Source organism: Sphaerodactylus townsendi, linkage group LG14, assembly GCF_021028975.2.
Source record: "Sphaerodactylus townsendi isolate TG3544 linkage group LG14, MPM_Stown_v2.3, whole genome shotgun sequence".
Classification (NCBI taxonomy): Eukaryota; Metazoa; Chordata; class Lepidosauria; order Squamata; family Sphaerodactylidae; genus Sphaerodactylus; species Sphaerodactylus townsendi.
This window is the reverse complement of record NC_059438.1, coordinates 24,514,961-24,542,516: the sequence shown is the minus strand read 5'-3', so window position 1 is coordinate 24,542,516 and position 27,556 is coordinate 24,514,961. Positions and strand designations below refer to the sequence as shown.

The 27,556-nt window shown below is 56.4% G+C and overlaps 2 protein-coding genes across 2 annotated transcripts; one reads left to right on the top strand and one right to left on the bottom strand.

Annotated features, from left to right (window-relative positions):
* The first annotated feature begins 59 nt into the window (after positions 1–59).
* CDH15 (cadherin 15) lies at positions 60–18,374 on the top strand. The gene is made up of 14 exons (XM_048516146.1): positions 60–182; positions 5,391–5,543; positions 6,475–6,630; positions 7,945–8,089; positions 8,361–8,521; positions 12,191–12,319; positions 12,800–12,985; positions 13,740–13,993; positions 14,350–14,489; positions 14,590–14,817; positions 15,187–15,426; positions 16,068–16,204; positions 16,331–16,498; positions 17,187–18,374. Exons 1-14 carry the CDS (start codon positions 129–131, stop codon positions 17,382–17,384), a joined length of 2,349 nt encoding a protein of 782 aa, XP_048372103.1. The 5' UTR covers positions 60–128; the 3' UTR covers positions 17,385–18,374.
* On the bottom strand, positions 18,360–27,524 carry SLC22A31 (solute carrier family 22 member 31). Its single transcript, XM_048515319.1, has 9 exons — positions 27,150–27,524; positions 26,827–26,930; positions 25,809–25,963; positions 24,238–24,406; positions 22,125–22,276; positions 21,028–21,136; positions 20,585–20,802; positions 19,854–19,965; positions 18,360–19,101 (listed from the first exon to the last, which is right to left on the bottom strand). Exons 1-9 carry the CDS (start codon positions 27,522–27,524, stop codon positions 18,675–18,677), a joined length of 1,821 nt encoding a protein of 606 aa, XP_048371276.1. The 3' UTR covers positions 18,360–18,674.
* Between the last annotated feature and the right edge of the window lie 32 nt (positions 27,525–27,556).

The window sequence follows — 27,556 nt, the reverse complement described above, 5'->3', positions numbered from 1 at the left end:
AGGCCTCGGGGATTTGAGTGCCGTCCAAAGTAGAGGCGCTTTAGCCTGTGCCTGACTGGGGAGGAGGGGGCAGCGGCTCAGAGCTCTGCCTGAGGCACCAGACACGGCCAGCCGGCCAGCCAGCCAACATGGGCGCCCCCTCCTCACTCGCTGCCGTCCTTCTGGCCATGCTCTGGGCACAGGTAAGGGTGGGGGTGAACTGGCACAGAGGGTGCTGGGCCCCACGGGTGATGGGAGGGGGCTTCTTTCTCCTTGCTCCAGAGTATCAGGCACTGCCCAAATCAGAGACAGGATCTTGGGGGTACAGGGACTCACAGCCCCCCTCCCCACCCCGGTTCTTCTGGAGTTTCAGTGGGGTATCTAAGAGTGGCCCAGTTACTTTGCATGCTGTTTGGAGAGATTCCGCCTGTCAGTCTTTCCTTCCTCCTCACCCCTAGCTTGTTCGTTTTGGAGGCAGGGGGGTTTCATGGCTGTGGTTCCATGGAAGAGCCTTTTCTTGGCACACAGCAGGTCCCAGGTTCAATGCCTGACATCTCCAAGTAAAGTGATCGGGCATTAGGGGGATATGGAAGACCTCCCCCTGAGGACCTGGAGGCAGCCGCCAGTCCGAGCAGACAGTTCTGGCCCTGAAGGATCGGCAGTCTGGTTCAGTATAATGCAGCTCCACCCGTGTTCATGCAGGCCTAGCTCCAAAACCAGGACTCACCCTTGACAGAGTCAAAGCAATAATGCTGCAGAAGGTGCCTCTGAGCATGTACAAAGTTCCCAGCCTCCCCCCTCCTGCATCTAGGTGGTCTTTTTTTCTTTCCTCCTCATCTCAGCTTGAGCCACAGTGATGTCAGGAGTACGGGAGCTGATCTGGGGAGCGCTGTGGTGGTTGGACAGATTTATGGAGGAGAAGTCGATCTATGGCTACCAATCTTGATCCTCCTTGATCTCAGATTGCAAATGCCTTAACAGACCAGGTGATCGGGAGCAGCAGCAGCCGCAGAAGGCCATTGCGTTCACCTCCTACATGTGAGCTCCCAAAGGCACCTGGTGGGCCACTGCGAGTAGCAGAATGCTGGACTAGATGGACTCTGGTCTGATCCAGCAGGCCAGTTCTTATGTTCTTATGAGAGAGTTCATTCTTTGTGGGATCTTTGCAGTGCGAGGCTTGCGAAGAGAGAGATTCCCGTGCATTTACCCTGCTTGTCCCAACCGCTTCCACCTGAGCCCGTGTGAATCCTGCCTCCCCCTGCAACGCCTGTGCAGACACCACAGTCTGCTTGGGGCCCTTCTTGTTGCATTAGCAGGAACATCTGATTTCTGCATGTGCACTGCACATATGGGGGTTTTTTTTGGGGGGGGGGGGGGTTATCACACCAGTGGAAATTCTGTAGGCTTTTGCATGAAACTCCCTTGAATGGTTATGTGCATTTCTGGTGGGAGCAGCATGGATAAGGGGGGGGGGGACCACAGGGTGCCCCAGTTCGCAAGGGCACTGCTGAGCCCCCAAACCCAGAGGACTAGCCCTGCTCCCAAGATACCGTTTGTTTCAGGCCCTGCAAAGGCACCCCTTGCTCTGTGTTTGCAGAGGGTTAAGTTGAACGTCTCTGTTAAGGTGGAAGAAGAAGAAGAAGAAGAAGAAGAAGAAGAAGAAGAAGAAGGAGGAGGAGGAGGAGGAGGAGGAGGAGGAGGAGGAGTTTGGATTTATATCCCCCCTTTCTCTCCTGCAGGAGACTCAAAGGGGCTTACAATCTCCTTGCCCTTCCCCCCTCACAACAAACACCCTGTGACGTGGGTGGGGCTGAGAGAGCTCCGAGAAGCTGTGACTAGCCCCAGGTCACCCAGCTGGCGTGTGTGGGAGTGCACAGGCTAACCTGAATTCCGCAGATAAGCCTCCACAGCTCAGGCGGCAGAGCTGGGAATCAAACCCGGTTCCTCCAGATTAGATACACAAGCTCTTAACCTCCTACGCCACTGCTGCTCCCTTATGACTGCCCACCCAAACAAGAACACCTGCTTTTTCCTTTAACACTTTTTCCTTTAACACCTCCTTTCCTTTCCATGGAGGAAGGCTGGGGGAGTGTGCAGGCCAGGAAAGAGTGGGTCTACCGGCCCGCTCCAAAACATGCAGCCACCAGAGGTGGAGGAGATTATGGGAAAGACTCTTTTCTGCCTGTGACCCTGCACAGACCCTGCCAGTCCAGGTAGGCAACAGAGACATGGACGCACCAAGGATCTGGTTCTGTATCAGGCAATGTCACGTGAGCCAGCGTGGCGTAGTGGTAGTGGTTAAGAGCAGATGCGCTCTAATCTGGAGAACCAGGTTTGATTCCCTGCTCTGCCACTTGAGCTGTGGAGGCTTATCTGGGGAACCAGATTAGCTTGTGCACTCCCACACATCCCAGCTGGGTGACCTTTGGCTAGTCCCAGTTCGTTGGAGCTCTCTCAGCCCCACCTACCTCACAGGGTGTTTGTTGTGAGGAGGGGAAGGGAAAGGAGTTTGTTAGCCCCTTTGAGTCTCCTATAGGAGGGAAAGGGGGGATATAAATCCAAACTACTACTCCTCTTCTTCTTCTTCTCCCCCCCCCCCCCCCCCCCGCCCCCAGACTGGCCAAGGCACCCTTTGCAAGGCCAGCCCCACAGCTGGTTGAGGGGAGCAGACCTCTCAACCAGCCCTGGTACCCAGCGGCAATGCCTGTCCTTCCCAGCTGTAGCAGAACCCCTTCCTGTGCACTCCACCCCCAGTGCCATTTGCAGACTGAAGGGACCTCTTGGTTTGTCTGGGCTGAACAAGAGGAGATCTTCTTACCAGGGACTTGTGGGAGGGAGGAAGTTGAGCATTTGTGAGTGAGTGTGAGTGTGCCCCCCACATGTCCACGTCTGGCCACCTGCTGCTGTGGAATCCAGGGCCGGGCTGGGTCCCCTTTCAGGGTGAGGGGTGCAGGCAGTTGTGTGACTGTGAGGTTGCATTCTTGCTGGCTCCAAAGGAATCTCATGCGGACAAAGGAACTCATCTCTGGCCGGGGGGGTGGGGTGGGGGGCTACAAACAGAAGCCCCCTGGATGATTCCAGCAGAGCAACCACGTTACACTTTTGGAACAAAGCAAAAACGAACTGATTGAGGGACTGGAGCACCTTCCTTATGAGGAGAGGCTTCAGCGTTTGGGACTCTTTAGTTTGGAGAGGAGGCGTCTGAGGGGGGATATGATTGAAGTCTATACAATTATGCGTGGGGTAGAAAATGTTGACAGAGAGAAATTCCTCTCTCTTTCTCACAATACCAGAACCAGGGGGCATCCATTGAAAATGCTGGGGGGAAGAATTAGGACTAATAAAAGGAAACACTTCTTCACGCAATGTGTGATTGGTGTTTGGAATATGCTGCCACAGGAGGTGGTGATGGCCATTAACCTGGATAGCTTTAAAAGGGGCTTGGACAGATTTATGGAGAAGTCGATTTATGGCTACCAATCTTGATCCTCTTTGATCTGAGATTGCAAATGCCTTAACAGACCAGGTGATCGGGAGCAACAGCCGCAGAAGGCCATTGCTTTCACATCCTGCATGTGAGCTCCCAAAGGCATTTGGTGGGCCACTGCGAGTAGCAGAGAGCTGGACTAGATGGACTCTGGTCTGATCCAGCAGGCTCGTTCTTATGTTCTCATGTTCTTATGAACTCCTAAAAGGCATTTCAGAGACTGACCACATTTATTCCCCAGAGCTCAGACTGGAATAAATGCGGTTTTCCAGGCCTTGGAGGAGGAGATTGAATGGCAGGCATCTTTTACAGGATGGGGAGAGGGGAGAGATTTGGTGGGGGGGGGGGGTGGTTCTATTTTATTTTTGAATCTTAATGAAAAACGTTTTCAACTATATTTGTCTGCTGCCTTGAGTCTTGAGGAAAGATGGGATATAAATGGGCCGATGGATAATGTTTAAGGTGGCCTCGGGCATTTGTTTTGTTTTGCGATGCTCCCTGGCCTATTGGAAAGGGCACCGCAGGGCTGTCGCGTTGCCTGCTCGCCCAGGAAGGGCTGAGGCCAGACCTGCGCATCTCAGAGAGGGCTGTGTTGGGGCTCGGCTGGGCTGCTGCAGGAGACACCGACTGTGCACAAGAGAAGAGAAAGTTGTGTAGTGGAGCAGCAAGACCTTTTTGGAAACGGAGCACCAAAGATCTCTTCCAAAGAAAGAGCTCAGGACGGTGGGGAAAGCAGCTCTGAGCGCACACTTTTTTTCCAAACAGAGATGAAAACAGGCCTGGGAAGATGGAGCAGCAGGACGCTCACCAGCCAGGCCTGGGCCCAAATCGGAGCTGGCATCTGGGTCTTGGGAGAACAAAGGGGCCAGCCATTCCAGTGCAGCTGTTGTGTGTGTGTGGGGGGGGGGGGCAGAGAAGTACATTCCAGTTCCTCGCTTGCTGTCCTTTTTATAGCCGGCAGGTTCCATTGGACTCCACACCCGGGTGGGGCTCTGGAAGGGCTGCGGGGTCTGGAGGAGACAATGGAATGCCCTGCAAAGACCCCCCACCAGACCCCGTGTGGCTCGTGCTGCTCAGGAATGCTGGGATCCTGCACTCCCAAGTCTCTGCCTCCAGGGGGCCTCCAAAATAGGAACCCAAATGGTACTTTGCTAACTGAGGCACAGTTATGGTCCCCTGCCCCGCCCCGCCCCCCTGGAAAAACCTGCCTCCTCCTTGTGCAACAGAGCAGGGACCAGCCTTTTGCCATCACTTTCTCCCAAACCTCCCCACAGCTGCTCCTGACAGAAAAGGCTCTTGTGTTACCAGAGAGGAATTTCCCACACCTGCCATGCGCCACTTTCAGCCTCCTCGGGGCCGGGAGGGGTGGGTGGGTGGGGAGCGGTGTTGATTCAGCCAGAGAAAATTGACTGCTGCAGCTTGGACTTGTGGTTGGGCCGGGGCTCCCTGGTGGAGAACAAAGGGCGAGTGGGGAGCAGAGGGCATCACGTGTGGGGCAGCCAGAGAGGGCCAAAGTAATGCCAGCGTGGGGGTGGGTCCTGGGCTTGGATTGCCAGCCCTGGGAAGTGGAGGCTATCACGTGCCTTTTCCGTAGTCAATGAGGAGTTGAGGATCCCAGGAAGTGCAAGGCCCCTCCTTGAGAGGGGGGGCACACGGGCTGGGCTGCAGCCTCTCCAGGGCTGCTCCTGGACAGCTGTAGTGAAATGACTGTGGGAAATTTCACCCAGCAGAAGGGAGAGCGGGAGAGGCGAAGGTGCCCGGCCGGCCGCTGGCTCCAGGGGCTTCCTGGCTTGAGTGCTGGGAATGCCAGGCAGCAACAGCACTGCCCAGCCAGGAAGAGCAGGCGGCTGGCATCTGCTGGCAGGGGGCAAAAGAATGGATGTCCATCGAGAGGGTGGCACTGAGACTGCTTTTCTCTTGGCAGGACATCAGCTGCTCTGCAGAGGTGGTTCCTGCTGCCCCGTTCCTGTACCTAAGGCAGCAGAAGGCTGGAACAGGAAGGGTTAAGCGGGCTTGGGTGATCCCGCCCATCAGCGTGTCTGAGAACCACAAGCGGATCCCTCACCTTTTGGTGCAGGTATGGCTCTAATGTCCAACCGTTGTGATGTCCAGCAGCAAAGATGCAAGGGCCAGGTGGGTGGGCTTCTTCTCTCCAGGGCGAAGGGTCTGTGCAGGAACCTTCATTCAACAACCCTGCCTCCTGCACCCCCCATCTCATCCCTGCATTCCGGGGTCCTGAACAGAGCCCTCCCCCCGCCCCCCGGCCCTCTTCCTGACAGTCTCCCAGATTCTGCTGCCCTCCCAGACAGAGCAGCATCAAACACATTCAAAACTTCCCCTCTGTGCCAACGCACAAGCTGCCGACCTGGCAGCTCACCAACCTCTTGGATATGGGGGCATCAGCACTGCCAGGTTCCCTCATGAGGCAGCAGTGGCCTAGTGGTTAAGAGCAGGTGCACTCTAATCTGGAGAACCGGGTTTGATTCCCTGCTCTGCCACTTGAGCTGTGGAGGCTTCTCTGGGGAACCAGATTAGCTTGTGCACTCCCACACATGCCAGCTGGGTGACCTTTGGCTAGTCACAGCTTCTCGGAGCTCTCTCAGCCCCACCCACCTCACAGGGTGTTTGTTGTGAGGGGGGAAGGGCAAGGAGATTGTAAGCCCCTTTGAGTCTCCTACAGGAAAGGGGGGATATAAATCCAAACTCTTCTTCTTCTTCTCATTCGCTGGTCATCCTGAAGGCACATCAGCCAGTTCCCATGCAGGCACACCCCTTGTTTGTGCAAGCCAGCTCTCCATCGCACACGGTCTTGTCCATCACTGGGCACCCTCCTTGGTCCCCCACCCTCCCATTCCCCAAGGTCTCACACCTTCCAGGCACACCTGAGCACATGGCAAACCTGGGGGGCATCTCTGCTGTGTCTGAGGACAAGGAGCGTAGCGCCAACCTCCCGCCAGTGGGCTGGTGAGCTGCCGGTCCCTCCTTGCAAGGATGGTCTTCCTTTGCAGATTAAATCCGACAAGCAGCAGCCCGGGGGAGTCATCTACAGCATCCGGGGCCCAGGCGTGGACGAGGAGCCGCGGGGAGTTTTCTCCATCGATAAGCTCAGCGGGAAAGTCTACCTCAACACTCTGCTGGACCGGGAGAAGAATGACCACTTTCGGGTGAGGACCCCTTTGCCCGAGGGCCCATCCGGAAGTCCCCAGTTTGCCAAGCCAGAGGGCGTGGCTCCCCAAAAGGCTGGGGCGGGGGAGGGAGGCAGACTCTGGCCTGCAAAGGGGAGGCGAGACTTGCTGGGAAGCAGTGCTGCCTTTGAGGCTGCCGTCAGTCTCCCTGGTGGGCTTTGACATCTACAGGGGATTGGTTCTCATTGCGGGAAGCAGAAGCGTACCAGGGGTAAATGGTGCCCGGAGACAAATTGACTCTAGGACGCCCCCTCAGGCTCTGCTGCCCGCCTCTGCCCCCACCACCCTAGCTCCACCCCCTGATGCCCCAGGCTCCACCCCCACTGTCCTAGAACCCACCCATGTCACCATGGACATGGGCAAGGGCTAGGGTGCCCACCTCCCCCCCCCCAACAGACTCCCTCTGCCGGCTGGGCTCCCAGCCGGCAGCCTGCAGTCTCTTCTGACCTCCCCTCCGGGCAGGCCCGAAGAGACTGCAGTCTCGGCCTCGGACACCTTCTTTTATAAGTACTGAGGCCAGGGGGTGGGGCTTGGGGAGCAGGATCCTCGTCGTTTTTGCGTGCCTCGGATGAGGTCGAGGCACGCGAAAACTGAGACAGCAGGACTTCCTGGTCATGTGGGAGGCCGATTTTGCGCCCCCCACATGACTAGAACAGTGGCGCCCAGGGACAAGGGGTACCCCTTGTCCCTAGGCAGATACGCCACTGGCGGGAAGCTGCCCCCAGGACTCTCCACAGTGCGGGAGATGGATGAAAGGACTATCTCCCCTGGCCCATCCACAGGCTGACATGACATTCCCCACCCCCACACGCATGCACACGGTGGCCAACTCCACAGGAAGGGTAGAACAAAACATAGGAGCTGGTCAGAAGAAGCCAGGCAGGTCTGTCTCCCAGAGGGCGGGATGCTTGGTGAAGGGCAGGAGGATGGGAGCTGAGGACAGGGGCAAGCAAGTCGGACTCCTCAGCCACGGTGAAGTGGCAGGGGAATTCAGAACACCACCAGACCATCTCAGGATATGGCCAGGTAGAAATGTGTGTGTGTGTGGGGGGGAGGATGGAGATGAGGGGCACCCCCTGCCCTCAAGGCCTCTGGAGGTGGCTGGGTGAGCCAAGCACGGGCATTCGTCAGCTCCAGATGCCCTCTTCGTGCCAGGCTGTTGAGGCCCCCACAAGGCAAGCCACAGTCTCTGACCAGGCCTGGCCTGGATCTCCAGTCACTCCCAAGGGGGTCCCAGCTGAGGAAGCTGAACCTTCACCCTAAATGCTCCTCCTCCTCTGCCTCCTCTTCCAGCTCCAGGCCTTTGCGCTGGACCTGGGCGGGGTGCCCCTGGAAGATCCCACCGACTTGGAAATCGTGGTCATGGACCAGAACGACAACCGGCCGCTCTTCCGGCAAGACGTGTTCTCGGCGCACGTGGTAGAGGGAGCTGCCCCAGGTGGGTGAGCCAGGCCCTCCGTGGCCTCCTGTTTGTGCCCCAGGGGGGAGCTGGGCCATGAGGCCAGAAGCCAAAACGACTCACACCATGACTCTTGGGCCCCCTTCTCCCAAGTAGGAGGGCACAGGCTTGCGGCTTCCATAGTTACCAAAGATGCTACAGTGATGTTAATGCCGGGCAAAAGCCTCCCAACTTTCCCATTCTCAGGTGTGTGGGGCCAGCTGCAAAGGTGAGTGAGGCCCCCCTGAGTCAGCAGCTTCTGTCTTCTCAGGTACCTTCGTGATGAAGGCAGAAGCGACGGACGCAGATGACCCTGAGACGGACAACGCGGCACTGAGATACTCCATCCTGGAGCCTGCCCTGCAGGACCTCTTTGAAATGGATGCGCTCTCTGGGGAAATTCGCACAGCTCAAGTCAAGCTTGACCGGGAGGTACTCGTCTCTTCCTGGGACTGGGGGGCGGGGCTTCATCCTGGGGGGGGGCATCAGGCATCACACAGTGGCCTCTTTGTGGCAAGAGGGAGTTACTGCCACTCAGATCAGTAAAACAGACGACAATGGGGACCCCAAGTAGATCTGGTGAGGGGAATATATGCCTTGTTTGAGTTTGTATACATAACTGATGTTCTTCTAATAGCATCTTTTCCTTAATGGGACGGAGACTTTTTTGTGAGAAGTGACCTCTTGTGCTGTTTCATTATACCGCAGTTCTAATCCATTTGTAAAAATGCTTTGCTTGATTATCTTTAGCAAAAAAAATACTTGATATTTATTGTTGAGGTGCCACTGTGCCTCAGCGCAATATCTGAAAAATATGAGGATTTGCATCTGGGAGATTGAAAATGTAACATTTTTGGTGTCCTGTTTCCTGTAAAACTCCAAGCCAGGCAATGTGGGATGCCAGGATTCTGTGACTCCAGATATGTACCTGGGCAGTGGTGGGATGAATACAACGGCGTTACAACAGCATTATTACTGGACATAGTTGCCAAATTCTTGCTCACTATTATGAAATAACCTCCTGGGTTCCTCTTTCTCTCTGAAGCATGCACTTTATGAAATAGCAGTCGCTGCTTTAGTTCCTCAAACTGTATTTGGATTACCTAGTTTTATGTTAGTTTTTAAAATGCCTGATGAAGGCCTTTGAACTTGAACTTGAACATCATGACGTGATGCTATAACATCATGACCAGATTTTATAACACCATAATGTGATCTTATAACACCATGACCAGAATTTATAACACCATGATGTGACATTATAACATGATGACCTGATGTTATAACACCATCATGTGATGTTATAGAATCATGGAGATTTATAACGGTGTTACAACGGCGTTACAACGGCGTTACTACTGGACATAGTTTCCAAATTCTTGCTCACCGTTATGAAATAAGATTAAAATGCTTGATGAAGGCCTTTTAACTTGAACTTGAACATCATGACATGATGCTATAACATCATGACCAGATTTTATAACACCATCATGTGATGTTATAGAATCATGGCGTGATAGGAGATTTATAACGGCGTTACAATGGCGTTACAACAGCATTACAATGGCGTTACTACTGGACATAGTTTCCAAATTCTTGCTCACTGTTATGAAATAAGATTAAAATGCTTGATGAAGGCCTTTGAACTGGAACTTGAACATCATGACGTGATGCTATAACATCATGACCAGATTTTATAACACCATGATGTGATCTGATAAAATCATGCCCTGATGTTATAATATCATGATGTGATAGTATAACATCATGTCCTGATGTTATAACACCATCATGTGATGTTATAGAATCATGCGTGATAGGAGATTTATAACGGTGTTACAACGGCGTTACAACGGTGTTACAACGGCGTTACAACGGCGTTGTAACAGCGTTTCTACTGGACATAGTTTCCAAATTCTTGCTCACCGTTATGAAATAAGATTAAAATGCTTTATGAAGGCCTTTGAACTTGAACATCATGACGCGATGCTATAACATAATGACCTGATTTTATAACACCATGATGTGATCTTATAACATCATGACCTGATGTTATAATTCATGATGTGATATTATAACATCATGACCTGATGTTATAACACCATCATGTGATTTTTAGAACCATGGTGTGATAGGAGATTTATAACGGTGTTACAATGGCGTTACAACGGCGTTACAACGGCGTTACTACTGGACATAGTTGCCAAATTCTTGCTCACTGTTATGAAAAGGATTAAAATGCTTGATGAAGGCCTTTGAACTTGAACATCATGACGTGGTGCTATAACATCATGACCAGATTTTATAACACCATCATGTGATGTTATAGAATCATGCGTGATAGGAGATTTATAACGGCGTTACAACGGCGTTACAAAGGCGTTACAACGGCGTTACTACTGGACATAGTTTCCAAATTCTTGCTCATTGTTATGAAATAAGATTAAAATGCTTGATGAAGGCCTTTGAACTTGAACTTGAACATCATGACGTGATGCTATAACATCATGACCAGATTTTATAGCACCATGATGTGATCTGATAAAATCATGACCTGATGTTATAACACCATCATGTGATGTTATAGAATCATGCGTGATAGGAGATTTATAACGGCGTTACAACGGCGTTACAAAGGCGTTACAACGGCGTTACTACTGGACATAGTTTCCAAATTCTTGCTCATTGTTATGAAATAAGATTAAAATGCTTGATGAAGGCCTTTGAACTTGAACTTGAACATCATGACGTGATGCTATAACATCATGACCAGATTTTATAGCACCATGATGTGATCTGATAAAATCATGACCTGATGTTATAACACCATAATGTGATATTATAACATCATGACCTGATGTTATAACACCATCATGTGATGTTATAGAATCATGCGTGATAGGAGATTTATAACGGCGTTGCAACGGCGTTACAACGGCGTTGTAACAGCGTTACTAGTGGACATAGTTGCCAAATTATTGCTCACTGTTATGAAATAAGATTAAAATGCTTGATGAAGGCCTTTGAACTTCATGACGTGATGCTATAACATCATGACCAGATCTTATAACACCATGATGTGATCTTATAACATCATGACCTGATGTTACAATATAATGATGTGATATTATAACATCATGACCTGATGTTTTAACACCATCATGTGATGTTATAGAATCATGACGTGATAGAAGATTTATGACGGCGTTAATAGGGCGTTACAACGGCGTTACAACAGCGTTGTAACAGCGTTACTACTGGACATCGTTGCCAAATTCTTGCTCACTGTTATGAAATAAGATTAAAATGCTTGATGAAGGCCTTTTAACTTGAACTTGAACATCATGACGTGATGCTGTAACATCATTACCTGATTTTATAACACCATCATGTGATGTTATAGCATCATGGCCAGTGGTGGGATCCCAAAATTTTAGTAACAGGTTAGCCCCGCAGGGATTTGAATGGGAAGGGCTTAACTGTGGCCACCCTTGGTTTCCCAGGTTGGAAATGACCCTAAAGGAAACAAGAGTCAGACACAATATGGACCTCAGCTTTGGTTCCTATCCGGTGCTTCCCTACTTGGGGGAGCAGTTTCAGTCTGGGAAATGATATGATGAGAGAAAGCATCGGACAACCCCCCCCCCGCCCCACATACACACCCAGCTGCTTTTCAGAGCCCAATTGGGGCGTGATGCTTCACTCATGTAATTCCAGTGTTAAGTACTGTTTTGCCCTTTATGTGCTTGGACTTGACTTTTTATGATTGGGGGTGGGGTGGGGGCAGTGGTGGGATCCCAAAATTTTAATAACAGGTTCCGATGGTAGTGGGATTCAAACAGTGGCGCCGCCGCACACACGCACCTCCAGCCCCTATTGGGCAGGGAGGTTGCTTTAGTAACCCCTTCTCAGCACTCTGGAAAAATTAGTAACCACTTCTAGAGAAGTGGTGAGAACTGGTTGGATCCCACCTCTGGGTGGGGGCACAGAAACCAGCTGTGGTTCATGGAACAGGGTGCATAATGTGGCGGGGGGGGGGAGGGCATGTAGCTCCTGCCTTCTTCCTGGGCCTCTGACCCCTGTCCGGTCCTGTCTGTGCAGGTTGTTGGCACTTACAACTTGACCCTGCAAGTGGCCGACATGTCGGGGGAGGGGCTCGCCACCACGGCCAGCGCAGTTATCCATGTGGAGGATATCAACGACAACCCCCCAGAGTTCTCCACAAAGGAGGTAGGAAGCTGGCCAGCGAGGCCCAACACAGTGGCGGAGGAAGAGCTTTGGAGTGGGGTGGGGGAAAGAAATGGGGGGGGGTCTCTGCTGCCTTTCCCCCGGCAGCTTTTTTTTGCAGTCTTGGAAGCTTTGGGGGATGGGGGCTGTGGCCGGAGGGGGATCTCTCTCAAGAGGAAGAGAAGACAGCGCTGCAAAGTCGCCGCCACCCAGTCCGTTCGACACGCTCAGCACTTCTGTGCTTCCCAAGAGACTTGCTTCAATGCTGCGGCGCTTCAGGTGTGCTGGTTGAAAGGGGCACCTGGCTTCTCAACAGCTTCTGCGTCGCCCACTGGTGGGTGAGGAAGGGAAGGCCGGGCGAAGCAGCCAACACCCAGTCAGGGCACTTTGTAGATGAAAACAACATCCCAGAGCCCCTGAGTTTCCAGCCCCCCACCCCCAGCAGCACTCAAAGCCCCCCACCCCACCCCCACCCTTTTGCAGTTCTTCATGGAGGCCCCGGAGAACAAAGTGGACGTGATCGTTGGACACCTGATGGTCCAAGACAAGGACCTGCCCGGCTCTCCCAACTGGCTGGCCAAGTTCACCATCCTGGAAGGGGACCCGGAGGGAGCTTTCGCCATCCAGACGGAACCCCTCACCAACAACGGCATCGTCTCCCTCGTGAAGGTGAGGCCTCCCCAAGAGCCCATCTCTGCTGCTAGGCTCAGCTGCAGAACGTGGGAGAAGTGATAGGTGCCCCAAGCATGCGCAGAGTGCATTCCACTCGTCATTAAGTGGCCACAGCCTCTCCTGAGTCAGACCGCAGGTCCCTCGAGCTCAGTGCTGTCGACTCAGCCTGGCAGTGGCTCTCCCAGGACTCAGGCAGGAAAGGGCCTTTCCCATCACCTCCTGCCTGCTGCTTGTTAACTAGAGACGCTCTCGGGGATTGAACCTGGGACATTCTGGGTGCCGAGCAGTTGCCCCCGCCCTGCTGAGCCAAAGCCCCTCCCCCTCTGAACTTAGAAGGAAGAGCTCCCAAGGTGGGGGCTGACTGCTGGCCCATCTCTTTTGGGCACCTTCTCCTGAGCTCTGAAATGGGTAAATGCTGGAGGGGCAACAGACACCTGCCCCCCCTTCAGCGTGGTGTTGTGGTGAAGAGCAGGTGGATTCTAATCTGGAGAACCGGGTTTGATTCCCCACACCTCCACCTGAGTGGCAGAGGCTTGTCTGGAGAACCAGATGTGTTTCCGCACTCCTACATTCTTGCTGGGTGACCTTGGGCTAGTCCCAGTTCTTTGGAATGCTCTCAGCCCCACCTGAATTCACAAGGGGTGTCTGTTGTGGGGAGAGGAAGGGAAAGGAGCTTGGAGGCCACCTGGAGTCTCCTGACAGGTATAAATCCAAACTCTTCTTCTTCTCTCGCTGCTGCTCCCCTCACCAGGCCCTGGACTACGAGCAACAGGATCATTTTGAGCTGCTCGTCTCCGTCCAGAACCGAAGTCCCCTGGAGCTGTCGGCCCCCAAGGCTGCCCGGGCTTTGGCTACCATACAAGTGCAAGTCCTGGATGCCAACGAAGCGCCCTTCTTCCGGGAGAATCCCTGGCGAGGGAGGGTGGACGAAGGCACACCCCCCGGCACGGAGATCACCGTCTACCGCGCAAGTGACCCCGACATCCACCAAGCTCAAGAGATCAGGTGAGTCAGACCTGGGAGGGTCCCAGGAGCCACCAGCCCCTGCTCAATCCCAAGATGCATTGCAGGTCGGAGTGAGTGCGCCTGCTACTCCTAGGAGAGGGTGGGAGGAATCCAAGGACCAGCAGGCATTATTGCTCCTGGGCTGGGTGGTGTCTGTCCTATGAGTGCGTCTTCCTGCCCCTGAGTAACCAAAACCGCCTGCCCCTCAACCCTCTGCAGCTGGGATGAGGGCGGCCCTTGGGGGTCCTTCAGGCCGGTCATCCAGGGGGCAACGAGTGTGCTGGTTGGAGAACAAACAGCACCCCCTCCCCCCTCCGAGGGCTGCACTGCTCAGCCTCTCTCACCTGTCTCCCCAGGTACTCCCAGGCCTCCAGCGTGGACGACTGGCTTCAGATCGACCCTGAGTCGGGTCTAGTGCGCACACGGGACACAGTACCCCCACGGGCAAGTTTCCCAGAGGGGTGGTACACCACCCAGATCCTGGCGTGCGACAACGGTGAGCAGGCTGGGCACACAATGAACTGAACAGCTGAATTTGCACTCTCAGTCCCCCTCCGCTTCCGAAGTGCAACTTTCCCTCCCTCCCTCCCTTCCAGGACGCCCCTCCCTCACGGCCACAGGGACCCTCTCCATCGAAGTGGTGGAAGTCAACAACCATGCGCCACTCCTGATCCGAGGCTCAGGGGAGCTCTGCCAGCAGGGGGGCAGCCTGGTGCTGAGCGCCACCGACCAGGATCTGGCCCCTCATGCCGAGCCCTTCCACTTCCGCCTCAGCACCAGCAGGACCCAACTGGCCCACAACTGGAGCCTGAGCCACACCAATGGTAACAGCAGCCGGGCACAGCCGGGCTTCCTGCTCACAGGCGGGGGCACCTGGGGTGGCGGGGAGGGAACAGAAATAGACCGGACAGCCCCTCCCCAAAGCCCCCCCAAACAAGGGGTGGAGGGGCAGCAAACCAGTAACTGGGGGACAGTTAAAGTAGACAGTCCTATTTTTTGGGGGGGGGTTGCTTAGGCGCCCCTGTGGGGGCAGCTGCAGGGTTGCGGGGAAGCGGGGCAAGAACCAAAGTCCAAACATCCTGGGTTGGGCCTCTCAGGATGCCCCCTGAGGCATCAACAGGGCACCAGCGAGAGAGGCCCTGTTCCCTCCCCCCACCCCCCCGCTCTCCCTGACCCTCCCGTCTCTGCCACAGCCACCCACGCCCTGCTGCAGCCCCACGGAGAAGTGGCCGAAGGGCTCCACGTCCTGCCCCTCCTGATCAGCGACTCGGGGCAGCCCCCACGGGAGCGGGAGCAGCTGGTGAATGTCACCGTGTGCCCCTGCGGTCAGGAGGGCTCCTGCCAAGCCCGTGCCGCTGCCGTGGTGGGCGCCATGACTGGCCTCGGCTTTGGAGCCCTGATGATTATCCTGAGCAGCGCTGCCCTCCTCCTGGGTAAGTGCGCTCACCTAGGACTGCTGCTGTTGTCGGGAACCAGCTTGTCTCTACGTGGCTATGCAGCCAGCCGAGACTGGCAGAGTCGGCCCTTCGCTTGCCCTGCCTGGATGCAGGACACCAGATCGCCACCCCCTGACTGGAAGGTTAAGCCAGGAGTCAGTTGTACCACCTGGCACCCATTGCCCCTTCTGTGGACGTGGCAGCTGCCCCTTGGCAGCCAGAAAGGCAAAGCGTGTGCCCTTTGCCCTCTGTCCGGCCTCCTACGGAATGACCAAGAAGCCAGCCACGGGGACAACAGTGTCCTTGGGTTGCCAGTTCTGGTCTGGGGGATTCCTGGAGATTTGAAGAGGGTGGGTCTCTGGGTAGGGGGGGCCTCCACCAGTGCAGCATGATGCCGGGGAGTCCATCCACCAAAGCAGCCCCCCTCCCTTGGGACAGAGCTCCGTCCTCTGGAGATCAGCTGTCGCTCCAGATCTCCAAGCGCCCCAGGGAGGAGCCCTTTGCAGGGTTTGGTTCCGCCTGCTCCCTCACGGCCAGTCCAGGGTCTCAATATGGGATGAGGGGGAGGCAGCCCTAGAGGAAGACGCAGCAGCAGCCGCCGGAGGCCCGACCAACCCCTCTGCCTTCTCTGCCGACAGTGCTGGCGTTGCTGGTGGCTGGCTTGGAGCGCTCCCGCCGCCAGGCCTTCCGCAAGAGCCTGCTGGGGGGCTCGCAGGATGACTTACGGGACAATGTCCTCAACTACGACGAACAGGGTGGAGGAGAAGAGGACCAGGTGAGGCAGGAGGAGCTGATCTCCACCGCAAGGAGGTCCCCTCAAGGCGCCTGCTGAAACGTTGGTTTGGGGGCCTGCGCCCCTTCCGGCCAAGACCCACTTCCGAAAGGCCCCTTCTTGTTGCAGGATGCCTACGACATCAACCAGCTGCGCAACCCCGACCTGCTGTTCCCCCCTCCCTCCCCCCGGGTCAAGCCCCCACTCCGGAAGGACCATCCCTACGGTTACAGCTTCCCTCAGTACCCGCGCCGAGTGCCCGCCTGCCCTTCGGACATAGAAGATTTCATCAACGAGGTAAGACAGCCGGACTGGCGTTGGGGCAGAGTGGCCGTCAAACCCCCTCCCCCCCAATCCAAGACCTTGAAGGTGGAAGGCCGGGCTCTGCTCCCCCCACCCCCAGCAATATATCCTGAATCTATGGGCAGACTGTGTATGGTGGAAGCCAGCTCCCTTTGGCCCCTGGCCCAGGCCACGAGGCAGTTCCGCTCACTCAAGAGAGCGCCAAGGTCCAGTCCAACTGGTTTTCCTTCTCCATTGGGAATGGGAGGGGGGAGGAGGGGCTCGTAAGGAAATCTCTCCCCACCTGCTGCTCTCTGGAGTCTTTACAAGAAATTGTATCAGCTTTAAGTGGTATAAACTCCCCTCCACACACACACACGCGCGCAAGCGTACAAGTTTCTCAGTTTGTCATGGAATTTCACCCAATATTATCCACACATTTTCTCACTAGAGACTTGCTTATTAAGAGAAAATAATTTACAGTCTCCAGCAAAATGGGCTGAGTTCCTGGCCTCAGCAAGAAATCAGGCAAATGTACACAGATGCCCCAAATACCTGCAGCTGATATCCTGAACAGAGACCAGGGCTATGAGGTTCCCTGGGAGGTGGTGGTGGTGGTGGGGGGTGTAGGTGGGCATTCAGGCAAGACCTGCCTTGCTGCTCCCTGGCTCCACTGCAGTGCACCCCCGTCTCCTGCCCACAGGGTCTGGAAGCCGCAGACGCCGACCCTGCCGTGCCTCCCTACGACACAGCTCTCATCTATGACTACGAGGGGGACGGCTCAGCCGGAGGGTCCCTCAGCTCCATTCTCTCCAGCATGGCAGATGAAGATCAGGATTACGACTACCTCAACGAGTGGGGGCCACGCTTCCGGCGCTTGGCAGAGCTGTATGGCCAATAAGGAGAAGCCATGTGGGGTGGGAGGGGGGAAGAGACAGTTCGGAAAGTGCCAAGACACTTGGTGGGCATCCCGGCAGCCACGGAAAGGCCCCGAGACTTCAACAACAACCCAAAATAGTCTGCAGCAAGCCTCGTTCCTGGGGGGCCTGGCGAGGTGTGAAACCAGCCCCTCTTCCCAGTGCATCAACAGAAAGGTCACCATGGGGCACAGCCTCAGAGGTCTCTTAGCTAGTGGCACACCTGGAGCAGAGTTCCTTGGGAGTCAGGAGCAGCGCCCATGGGGCAGACCCGATGCTCTCAGGAGGCCAAAAGCCAATTAGGATGTTGCAAGGAGAGTAGATAGGCCTGAAAAGGGGGGGGAGGGGGAGACACCTCCCTTTCAGACGGGGGAGAGCAAGAGAATGAAGCGACAGGGCAGTTAGCAAAGGCCAAGCAGTTGAAAGCAGCCAAACAGGGGCAAACAGCAGGGAGACGATGAAAAAGTGGTTGCACTAAGAGGTAAAGCTTTACATTAAAAAAAGGGGGGGGGGACAGGAACCAGACTGGGAAACAGGCAAGGCACATACGGGGGAGGGGTAGGATAAGACTCCAGCCATGAGCTGCTTTGTGAAGAGGGAGCGCCTCCTTTCTGCCCACACCAGATCAGTGTGGGCAAGGCTGAAGTTGCCAGGTCTCCAGGAAACCCCGGCCAAAGGAATACGTGGCCCTACTTTAGTGTGCCTGCCCCTGCCTGGCTCCCCCCTGCCCCCCACCTGGCCGCAGCAGCCTAAGATCCGGTTCTCCTGGCAGAGAGTGGGTCAGTGCAGTTGGGCCTCTCAATACCTACCATTACAGAGGATGCAGCCCCCCCCCCCCCCCCGTGTGGCCTCTACTGGAAGACTTGGGGGGGGGGGGGGTGGAAACATAGCCAAGAAATTACTACGGCACCTTCGGCCTCAGAGAAGTGATGGTGGCAGCTGAAAATAAAAACGTGAGAGCTGGGTGAGCCAGACACAAAGGCCCAGCAGGTTTATTAGCTCACCTGACGATGCCAAAAGCACAAGTTGGCGGGAGGGCCTCTGCCCCTACACAGCTATGCTGGCTTCTTCAAGTGGGAGGGTGGGTGGGGGGCACTTATAGCTCACCAGGGGGCCGAGGCAGACTGCCTTCCTGCTAGGAGCACTCCGGAGAAGGGGCTGACGTGGGCCCCCAGGGTGCCTGTAACTGTTCTCTGCCCCAAACAACTCCAGTTCCGCCCACTCGTGCCCACAGCTTGGGGAGCCACGCAGTCGTGGGGAGGAGGGGCCTCTGTTCACTGCATCTCCCCAGCTGTGCTGTTGGGGTGTCTGGGATCTGGAAGGAGCTTCATCCGGAGCTGGGAGTCGCAGTCCCGGTGGGCCCCCAGCATCTTCTTGGTGGCCGTGATGAGTTGCGCGTAGCTGGCAGAATCGTAGACCCCGTCCCCAGACCGGGAGGAGAGCAGGGGCACATGGTCCTTGCGGCCTCGGCGGGGACGGAAGAGGGGGGGGCGGCGCTGGCTCTCCCCTTCCCGCATGGAGTCTGGCAGGGGCCGGCCACTGGTCTCGGGGAGCAGCATGATGCTCAAGGCCGACAGGATGGCAAAGGAGGCAAAGACCACGTGGTGCAGGAAGAAGCTGTGGCTGTTGTGGAGGTCCATGATGGGGGTGGCAGCTGAGCCCACGGTGCTGGCAGCCAGGATGAGGCCCAGCCCAGCACCCCTGCAGGGAGGAGAGGAAACCAGGCCCACAACTGTGACTGAGGGTCCTCTTCTTGCTGGGAAGCTGAGGCCACCTCTGGCCCCTCTTCCCGGCCCGGCAACCTCACCGTTCCCTTTGGCCGCTGGCAGGCAGAGCAGCAGACCCCTTAATGAGGGACTCACATTTGCCCCAGGAAGCAGAGGTGGGATCCAGCAGGTTCTCACAGGTTCCCGAGAGCAGGTTACTAATTATTTGTGTGTGCCGAGAGGGGGTTACTAATGGGTGATTTTGCCACGTGATTTTTGCCTTAGTTACGCCCCTCCTCCACTCCTCAGCAGTAGCGCGCAGAACTTGAAGCAGTCTAGCAGGAGGTGCACCGGGCGCATGCGCGGCAGCCTGCGCGCTCGCGTGCATTCCTCAAGCTTCTCGCCTAAGTGATCGGCAGCGCAGCTGCCGCTGCCCTTGCCACAGCCCTCGGCCCCCTGGGTGCCCCCTTCGGCCCCCCAGAATGCCTGGCCACGCCCCCATCATGCCCCATTGGCGCTACGCCACAGTTTGAATCCCACCACCATGGGAACCTGTTACTAAAATGTTTGGATCCCACCACTGCCAGGAAGCCTGGATTTGGTGGGGAGGGCATTCCCAGGGCCGAGGTGAGGGACTCCCCTCCCCAGCATAAGGCCGGGGGCTCCTTGCTCGTGCCTGTGCTCCTGCCCAGCCGGTGCTGACTCACCTGCACATAAGCCCACCCCCGCCCGTGACCGCTTCCTCACCTGATCACGGTGGGCAAGACTTCGCTGGCAAGGAAGATGCTGAGGGCAGCCACCGCTTCTGACGTGAGAATGCCCACGAGGGAGAGGGTCAGGACCAGCCAGGACATCAGGTCTAGAGAAAAGGGGGGCGGGCAGCACTCAGTGGTCTGACCAGCCCCTAGGAGCCAGTGTGGCGTAGAGGTTAAGAGCAGGTGCACTCTAATCTGGAGAACCGGGTTTGATTCCCCATTTTGCCACTTGAGATGTGGAGGCTGATCTGGTGAACCAGATTAGCTTGTGCACTCCCACACACGCCAGCTGGGTAACTTTGGGCTAGTCACAGTTCTTTGGAACTCTCTCAGCCCCACCCACCTCACAGGGTGTTTGTTGTGGAGGGGGAAGGGAAAGGAGATTGTAAGCCCCTTTGGGTTTCCTTACAGGAGAGAAAGGGGGGGGTGTTAAATCAACTCCTCTTCTTCTCATGCCCCACATGTCCTTCTGAGCAACCCAGGTAGAAGCAGGCCAGACTGTGACTGGCGACTCAAGGCATCAAGCCAAGCCACGCCTGCAGACCCAGGACCTGCCAAAACAGGCAGTTTGGGAGGGAAGACAGACAGCTGCTTTGCCCATCAGAAGGGCCATGGGGGTGAGAAGCCCACCGTCCCAGCTGGCCCGCCCCGCAGCCCCCGGTGCCCCAGATGCTTCCATCGGCTCCAAAGCAGTCACATGACTTCCCCTGCCCCTCCCCTTACACGGCGGCGTGAGGGCCAGCAGAAGCAGCGAGGAGACGCCCAGCAGGATGGTGCTGAGCAGGAGGACAGGCCGTCGCCCAAAGTGGTCCACCGTCAGGCAGAGGAAGAGGAGGGCCACGGCCTCCCCCCCAGTCACCAAGAAGTAGGGGAAATAGAAAGGCGGCGGGTAGGAAGTCAGGTTGCGGACAAAGCAGTGGCGGATCCCGCTTCCGATGAAGCTGACAAGAGAGAGAGAGGAAGGAGAGGCTGTCAGACATTTTGCACATCGAAATAACCACGGCAATCAAGTTGCAGGGAGGGCCAAGAAGAGAAGACGCCAGTGCTTCCTCCACCCCCCCACCTCTGTTACATGACTACAGGTCCAGCGACCGCAGCCCTGCCCACCTCCCTGGGTCTAATCCCCCCCCACACACAGGTCCCCACATGCGTGGTCTGGTCCGTACGCCGTGAAGCCAAGGATGACGCAGTTCTTCCAGATGACGCGGGTGCAGAAGATCTCGCAGGAGCTGTGGAACTGGGGCTGGGGCAGCTCTTCGGACAGACCCTCCGGCTCTGGGGAGAGAAATGGACATCCATCCTTTGTGCACGCAAAGGTGCCGGCAACCCCTTAGGGCAGTGATTCCCAACCAGGGTTCTGGGGTGCCATGAGCACGTCCCAGAGGTACCATGACAATGCTACCGCCTGCCCCCCCCACACTGGAATCAAATAAATTTTGAAGGGGGGGGGGGTTGGAAGCCTCATGGGCTCCCTTTAAACAACATTGAAAAACAGCATTGTTTTATTTGCCTAAATTTGGCGTGAATTGGGGGGGTAATTTAAAGGGAGCTCTCCCTTTAAATCTCCCCAATTCATGCCGAATTTAGGCAAACAACACGGCTGTCAACACTGCTTCCCCCCCTCCCCCTGCTTGCCACTCTCCCCCACCTACAGGCCAAAAACAATAAAAACCCTAAAAAGTGCAAAAAAAATCAAACAAACTTCAAGGATACCCTGAGATATGAAGAGCGAGGTCAAGGGTACCACGACGTTGAAAAGGTTGGGGAACACTGCCTTAGGGGTTTCAAGGCAGCAGATTTCGTAGTGCGACCCATCTCCAGATAAGCAGGGATCTCATAATTCCTATCAAAAGTTTTTCCTACCAGCATGGCCAATTGGCCATGCTGGCAGGGGCTGATGGGAATTGTAGTCCATAACATCTGGAGTGCCAAAGGTTCGCCACCACTGCAATAGATGAACAGAGGGGTTTACCACCGGCTGCCTCTGCATAGCAACCCCCCGGGCTTCCCTGGTGGTCCCCCATCCAAGAACTAACCAGGGCCGCCCCTGCTTGGCTTTCGGGATCTGGCTACAGGCCGGCTCAGCCTCTTGCCACTGGCTACTCTGTGACTCGCTCGACGTTCCAGCTCCAATGCTCTTCAGCTGCCAAAGGAGTCCAGAGCCTCACTTAGGGCCAAGAGGTCTAGGGACACCCAGCCAGCCATTTCCACTCAGAAGCAGAAGGGCAAGTGTTCTCTGCCTTCACCAGGAATTTCACTCTACCTTCACCAGCAAAGAGGTGCTCTGGAGTGTAGAAGTCCTCCTCCAGGCGCACACCGTTGCTCTCCGCGAGGCTGCGCAGAATCCTCTGGCTTTTCTCCAGCTGGTGGGTGGCCAGGAGCCAGCGGGCTGACTCGGGGAACAGGGAAGGACACCTGCACAAGAGAGAGGGGGTTCCAGGTGCCGAGGGGTTTAAGGGAGAGGCCCAGTGGCCAGGGAGGGTTCATGCACGACACAAGCCAGGTGCTTAAAGGGCAACATCCAGTTCCTTTCCTGCTCCAGCTGACTTTGCAGAAATGGCTCCAAAGAGGAGAAAACACCAACTTTAAGGCTACAGAACGGGAGCCAATAATGCCACTCTGCATCCCCCCTAGATGCAAAAGACCACGTGGCTGACGGCACAGAACGAGCGTGGCAAGAGGAAAACCCTCTGGCATCTCCTATTAAAAAGGTTTCCAGGCAGGGCTAGGTCTTTCCTCATGCCTGCTACCATCTGCTAGAGATATGAGGACTGGACAGGGCAGGGGCTGGGGGTCTTCTGGCTGTAGAGCTGGTGCCACCCAACCAAGAGTGGAGAGCCAGTGTGGTGTGGTGGTTAAGAGCAGGTGCATTCTAATCTGGAGAACCAGGTTTGATTCCCCACTCTGCCACTTAAACTTTTGCGCACGCAAGTGTATGTTTTAGCTGCGGAGGCTCATGGAAATGGAAGAAGAAGAGTTTGGATTTATATCCCCCCTTTCTCTTCCGTAAGGAGACTCAAAGGGGCTTACAAACTCCTTTCCCTTTCCCCGCCCCCACAACAAACACCCTGTGAGGTGGGTGGGGCTGAGAGAGCTCCGAAGAACTGTGACTAGCCCAAGGTCACCCAGCTGGCATGTGTTGGAGTGCACAGGCTAATCTGAATTTCCCAGATAAGTCTCCACAGCTCAGCTCAGCAGGGACTCAAACCCGGTTCTCCAGATTAGAGGGCACCTGCTCTTAACCACGACACCTTGCTAGAGTGCCTAGGTCTGACACAGCCTCTTCAATGACTGAGAAAGCCTTTGAAGGGAAGTGCTTCCCAGTGGGACCACCTCCCCCGCCCCCCCTCCCACTGCTGCTGGCTACTTGGCAGGCTTTGCTTGCAACAGACTTTGCTGGCAGAGCAAGGGCCAGACGGCGTCCCCCCATGACTCCTGCCACCCTCCCAGGAGGCTACTGGAGCGTGCTTGATGGGTGCTGAGCAAACATTCACTGTGGTGAAGCTCTTCTGTTCCAGGAAAAGGACTCAAGCCAGCCCCACGCTCACTTTCCGCTGCCTCCTGGGCACTTGCACAATGCCAGACGTGGAGAGGAAGGTGCGGTTATTGCAACACAGCTGGGACATTGTGAACTTGGACTGCAAAGGTTGCAAAGTGCCAGACATGTGCAAGTCCCCACCATAGGATGCTGTTGGAAGAGAAGGACTTTATGCTGTTACGCTGTTTCCTGCCTCATCCTACAGAGGGGCTTTTTACTATAGATAGCCAGTGGCTAGATAGGGACCTAGGAATTGACACCTTTACTCTATCATGCTGGTGCTATCCCTTTGATGTTAGACTGATACTCTCAGGGACTTCCTTCCTTCCAGCTTCTTCCTCGACCTCTCTCCATTTCTTTCAGCTATGCCTAGAGGATGGACGCTCCGTGCATCCATCCCCATCTAGCTAGAATAGGATAGCTTAGTGAACCTCTCTACCTACCTTTCTATCCAGAATGGAGTTCACTAATAAATACTCTTTTTATTAGATTAGAAACTACAACTGACTCCGACTTTCTTTTGTGTAAGCTTGCCGCACATTGGGATCCATCACACACACGCACACCAGGTCAGGCTTCTGCTGTGTATAAGCCTCCGTGCACTCTGCTAACCATGAATAGGGATAATCTCCAACTACCAGGAGCACTTATCCCAACAGATGCAACCACTAGTCCTGGACCCCACTGCCCCCGGCCACCCCAGCAAGCACTTGCTCCTTACCACAAACATCCCAGATGCCTCAAAAGTGCAGGGGGGCAGTTAAGTTCTCCCCCCACCTGAATGCCAAGATGTCCCTCCCTCCTCGGAGCATCGACAAGGGTTGGCAGGAATGCTTACCCCCAGCAGAGAGCCTGCATGGCCAGCCCCACCGTCACGGCCCCCTGCAGGATTCGCCACTCTCGGCAGGCCACGGCCAGCCCTGGCAGGAGCAACTCCCCACAGACCCAGCAGAAACTGCCCCCCATGGTCACGATCAGTCGGTGGGGAGGGTCGCACAGCTCCAGCCCTGGGGAGGAAGAAGAAGAAGAAGAAAAGTTTGGATTTATACTCCCCTTTCTCTCCTGCAAGGAGACTCAAAGGGGCTTACAATCTCCTTTCCCTCCCCACCCCAACAAACACCCTGTGAGGTGGGCTGGGCTGAGAGAACTCCAAAGAACTGTGACTAGCACAAGGTCACCCAACTGGCATGTGTTGGAGTGCACAAGCTAATCTGGTTCACCAGATAAGCCTCTACAGTTCAAGTGGAAGAGCAGGGAATCAAACCCGGTCCTCCAAATTAGAGTGCACCTGCTCTTAACTACTACACCACTGCTGCTCCCAAGCACAAGGGGAGGCAAAAATAGAGGAAAGCAGGAGGGGGCAGGTCATTTCAGGTGAGAACCCCCGTCAAGTCTGTTGTGGCCACAACTTGAGTCCAGAAGAACCTCGGAAAACAGACACATTTTCCGAGGCATCGGCCTGCAGGGGCCCAAGTTCCCTTGGTCAGGTGGTCTGATGGAGGGAGCTCAGACTGTTGCAAGCCGAGGACGCCCAGGTGACCCGCTGCTGGTCTCGGAGGCACTCCTGGACTTGAATCGAGTGGTTCTACTGCAGACCAGCACAGTTCTCCGGGGAAACCATTTGTCAGAGCGTAAGCACCTACCTTCTGCTGGCAACCCTGAAACTACCCAGGTGCCCTTTCGAGCACAGGAAAACTTCTTGGTCCAGGCTGCGAGGCCAGCTCCTCTGCCAGCCAAATGCCACTTTACCCAGGCTACCAGGTCACGTGTTCCCCGCCTGCATTCCCTTGAACCAATCCCAAAGGAGGGAGGAAGAGCAAACACGGTGCTCGTGAAGCATGCAGCCCCTTGCACACCTGAGCCTGTGCACACTGCCTGGTGGGGGGGAGGGGGGGCTTGCCTGGATTGACTTCCCCTGCAAAGGAGGAGGATCTGGTTCCTCTGGGTCTGTGCACGACTGTGGTCCGGCAGACATTCAGACGATGGCAGGGGGCGGGGAGGCCAGTGGCTGGCTGAGGACATGAAAAGGCCTGGGCCAGCTCTGCTTTCGATACCATCATCTTCCATTGATCTGATGTGGACAATAATCCCACCCCCACCCCCACCCCCGGCCAGGGTCTGTGGCTTCCCTCCTCCTGGAAGCCAACCATCCCATTCCTCTCAGGGGTGCCAGACTAATGCACAACATTTGAGATGTATGCAGTGAGGTGCTAATTTTGGTTCCAGGGCGAGATGACATTCTCCTCTGGGTCACCAGGCACGCAAGGGGGGGCACTGCCCCTTCTCATGCCTTGCTCAGCAGGTGTCTCCTGCCGGTGAGAGGCTGATGGATCCCCTCCCAGATGCCAACTGCCTGCCCCCCCAGTGCCCAGCTGAGATGGAGCCCTGGGGGAGAGGAGGGCCACTCACTAGCCACGTAGAGAGAGAGGAAGGCACCTGCCAGCACTGCCCCAAAAAGCAGCCGTAGGAGTGCCAGCATGACGTAGTTCACGGCCAGCGCCACGCCAGCGCCCAGAGGGACGGACAGCATCAGTGGCCAGATGAAGGCCACCCGACGACCAAACCTGGAGAGGGGAAAGCGGGGGAGGGGCCGTGGAAGAAGTAAGCAAAGGAACAAGGTTGGCAAGTCCTGCTGGCTGAAGAGTCACTCAAATATCCAGCCCACCTTGTGTGTGCCCAGGGGGAGGAGGGAAGGGGCCGGCGCCTGGACTGGGGCTTCTTTCAGGCTGCCGTTTGCAGCACCCTGGGCCATCCTCATGGCTGTCAAAAGGCCCTGTCGCTTGCCCGAGGGCGCAGCGCTATCAGATCGGCACCTGCAGCCAGAATGTCCTGTTTGCAGAGGCCAAGGAGCCTGGGCTAGCTCTGCAGAGAGAAAAGTCGCCACCCACCCCGGCTTGGCAGTGCAGTGCCTCCTGGCAGTTCACCGAGTACCCTTCACTTTCCCTTCCACTGAGCAAGAACCCTCCCATCCCTTGCTGCCCTTCATTTCCAGAGCACCCAGCCCCTGTTGCCAAGTGGCAGGTGATGGTCCCCGGCCTGCCCCCAGCCCTGCTTCAGCCCCAGCCCTGCTTTCCGTGGGCCCATCCCACCCTCCCAGAGGCAGCCAAGTACAGTTGGAGCAACTCTAGCTGGAGCTGAGCCCAGCCTCGGACTCCTGGAGAATTTGGCACTCAAGTCACCAGTCCTGATGGGGAAAAGAGGGGCTACCTGGAAGGAAGGAAGGAAGGAAGGAAGGAAGGAAGGAAGGAAGGAAGGAAGGAAGGAAGGAAGGAAGGAAGGAGGGAAGGAAGGAAGGAAGGAAGGAAGGAAGGAAGGAAGGAAGGAAGGAAGGAAGGAAGGAAGACCACTTGCCCAAGCAGGGCCCAGGGAGGGAGATGTTGGCCGGGGGGGGGGGGTTAGGGTTAGGGTTAGAGGTGCTGCTACCTACCTGTCGGAAGCGGCCCCAAAGCCCAGGAAGCCGAGGATCCAGCCCAGCAGGTGGGTGGTCTGTTCCAGCGGCACCAGCCAGCGCTTCGAGCAGACGAGGTCCCACTGCAAGAGAACAGGCCGGGCGCTGAGCCCCCGGAGGGGGGAGGGGGCGATCCATCCGAGGAGCTACCTGCAGCCGCCCCCTCCCTCCTTCCCTCCCTCCCTCCCCGGGGGCCGTCGGGGCCCGCTGTTCTCCATCGCCCGGCACGCCACCCCTGCGAGGTGGGCCGGGCTGGGCGGCGGCTGGCCCCTGGCTGCCCGCGCGCGGCCCAGGCGGGGCACCTGGGTGACGAGGGTGGTGCGCAGGCCGGCGTCGGGCAGGGCGTAGTGCCACCCTTGGGTGCAGGGGACGGTGCCGTTGGGCTGGGGCGGGGGCTGCGGGGCGCCCCCGGCCGGCGGGTAGCGGTAGAGCAGGCAGGGGCTGCCGGGGGGCCGCGAGGCGTTGAGCAGGAGGGCGCCCGAGGCGTTGCGCAGCGCCGGCGGCAGCAGGGCCGGGTCGGGCCGGCAGCGGTGCGGGGGGGTCGCGCCCAGGAGCAGCCCCGCCGCCACGGCCAGCCCCAGCCCCAGCGCCGCCGCCCCCCACGCCGCCGCCAGCCGCCGCCGCCCCCGGCCGAACCCCCCCGCCGCCCCCAGCAGCCGCTCCCCCGCCGCCGCCATCCGCCCCAAGCCCAGGCTCAGGTGAGGCGGGG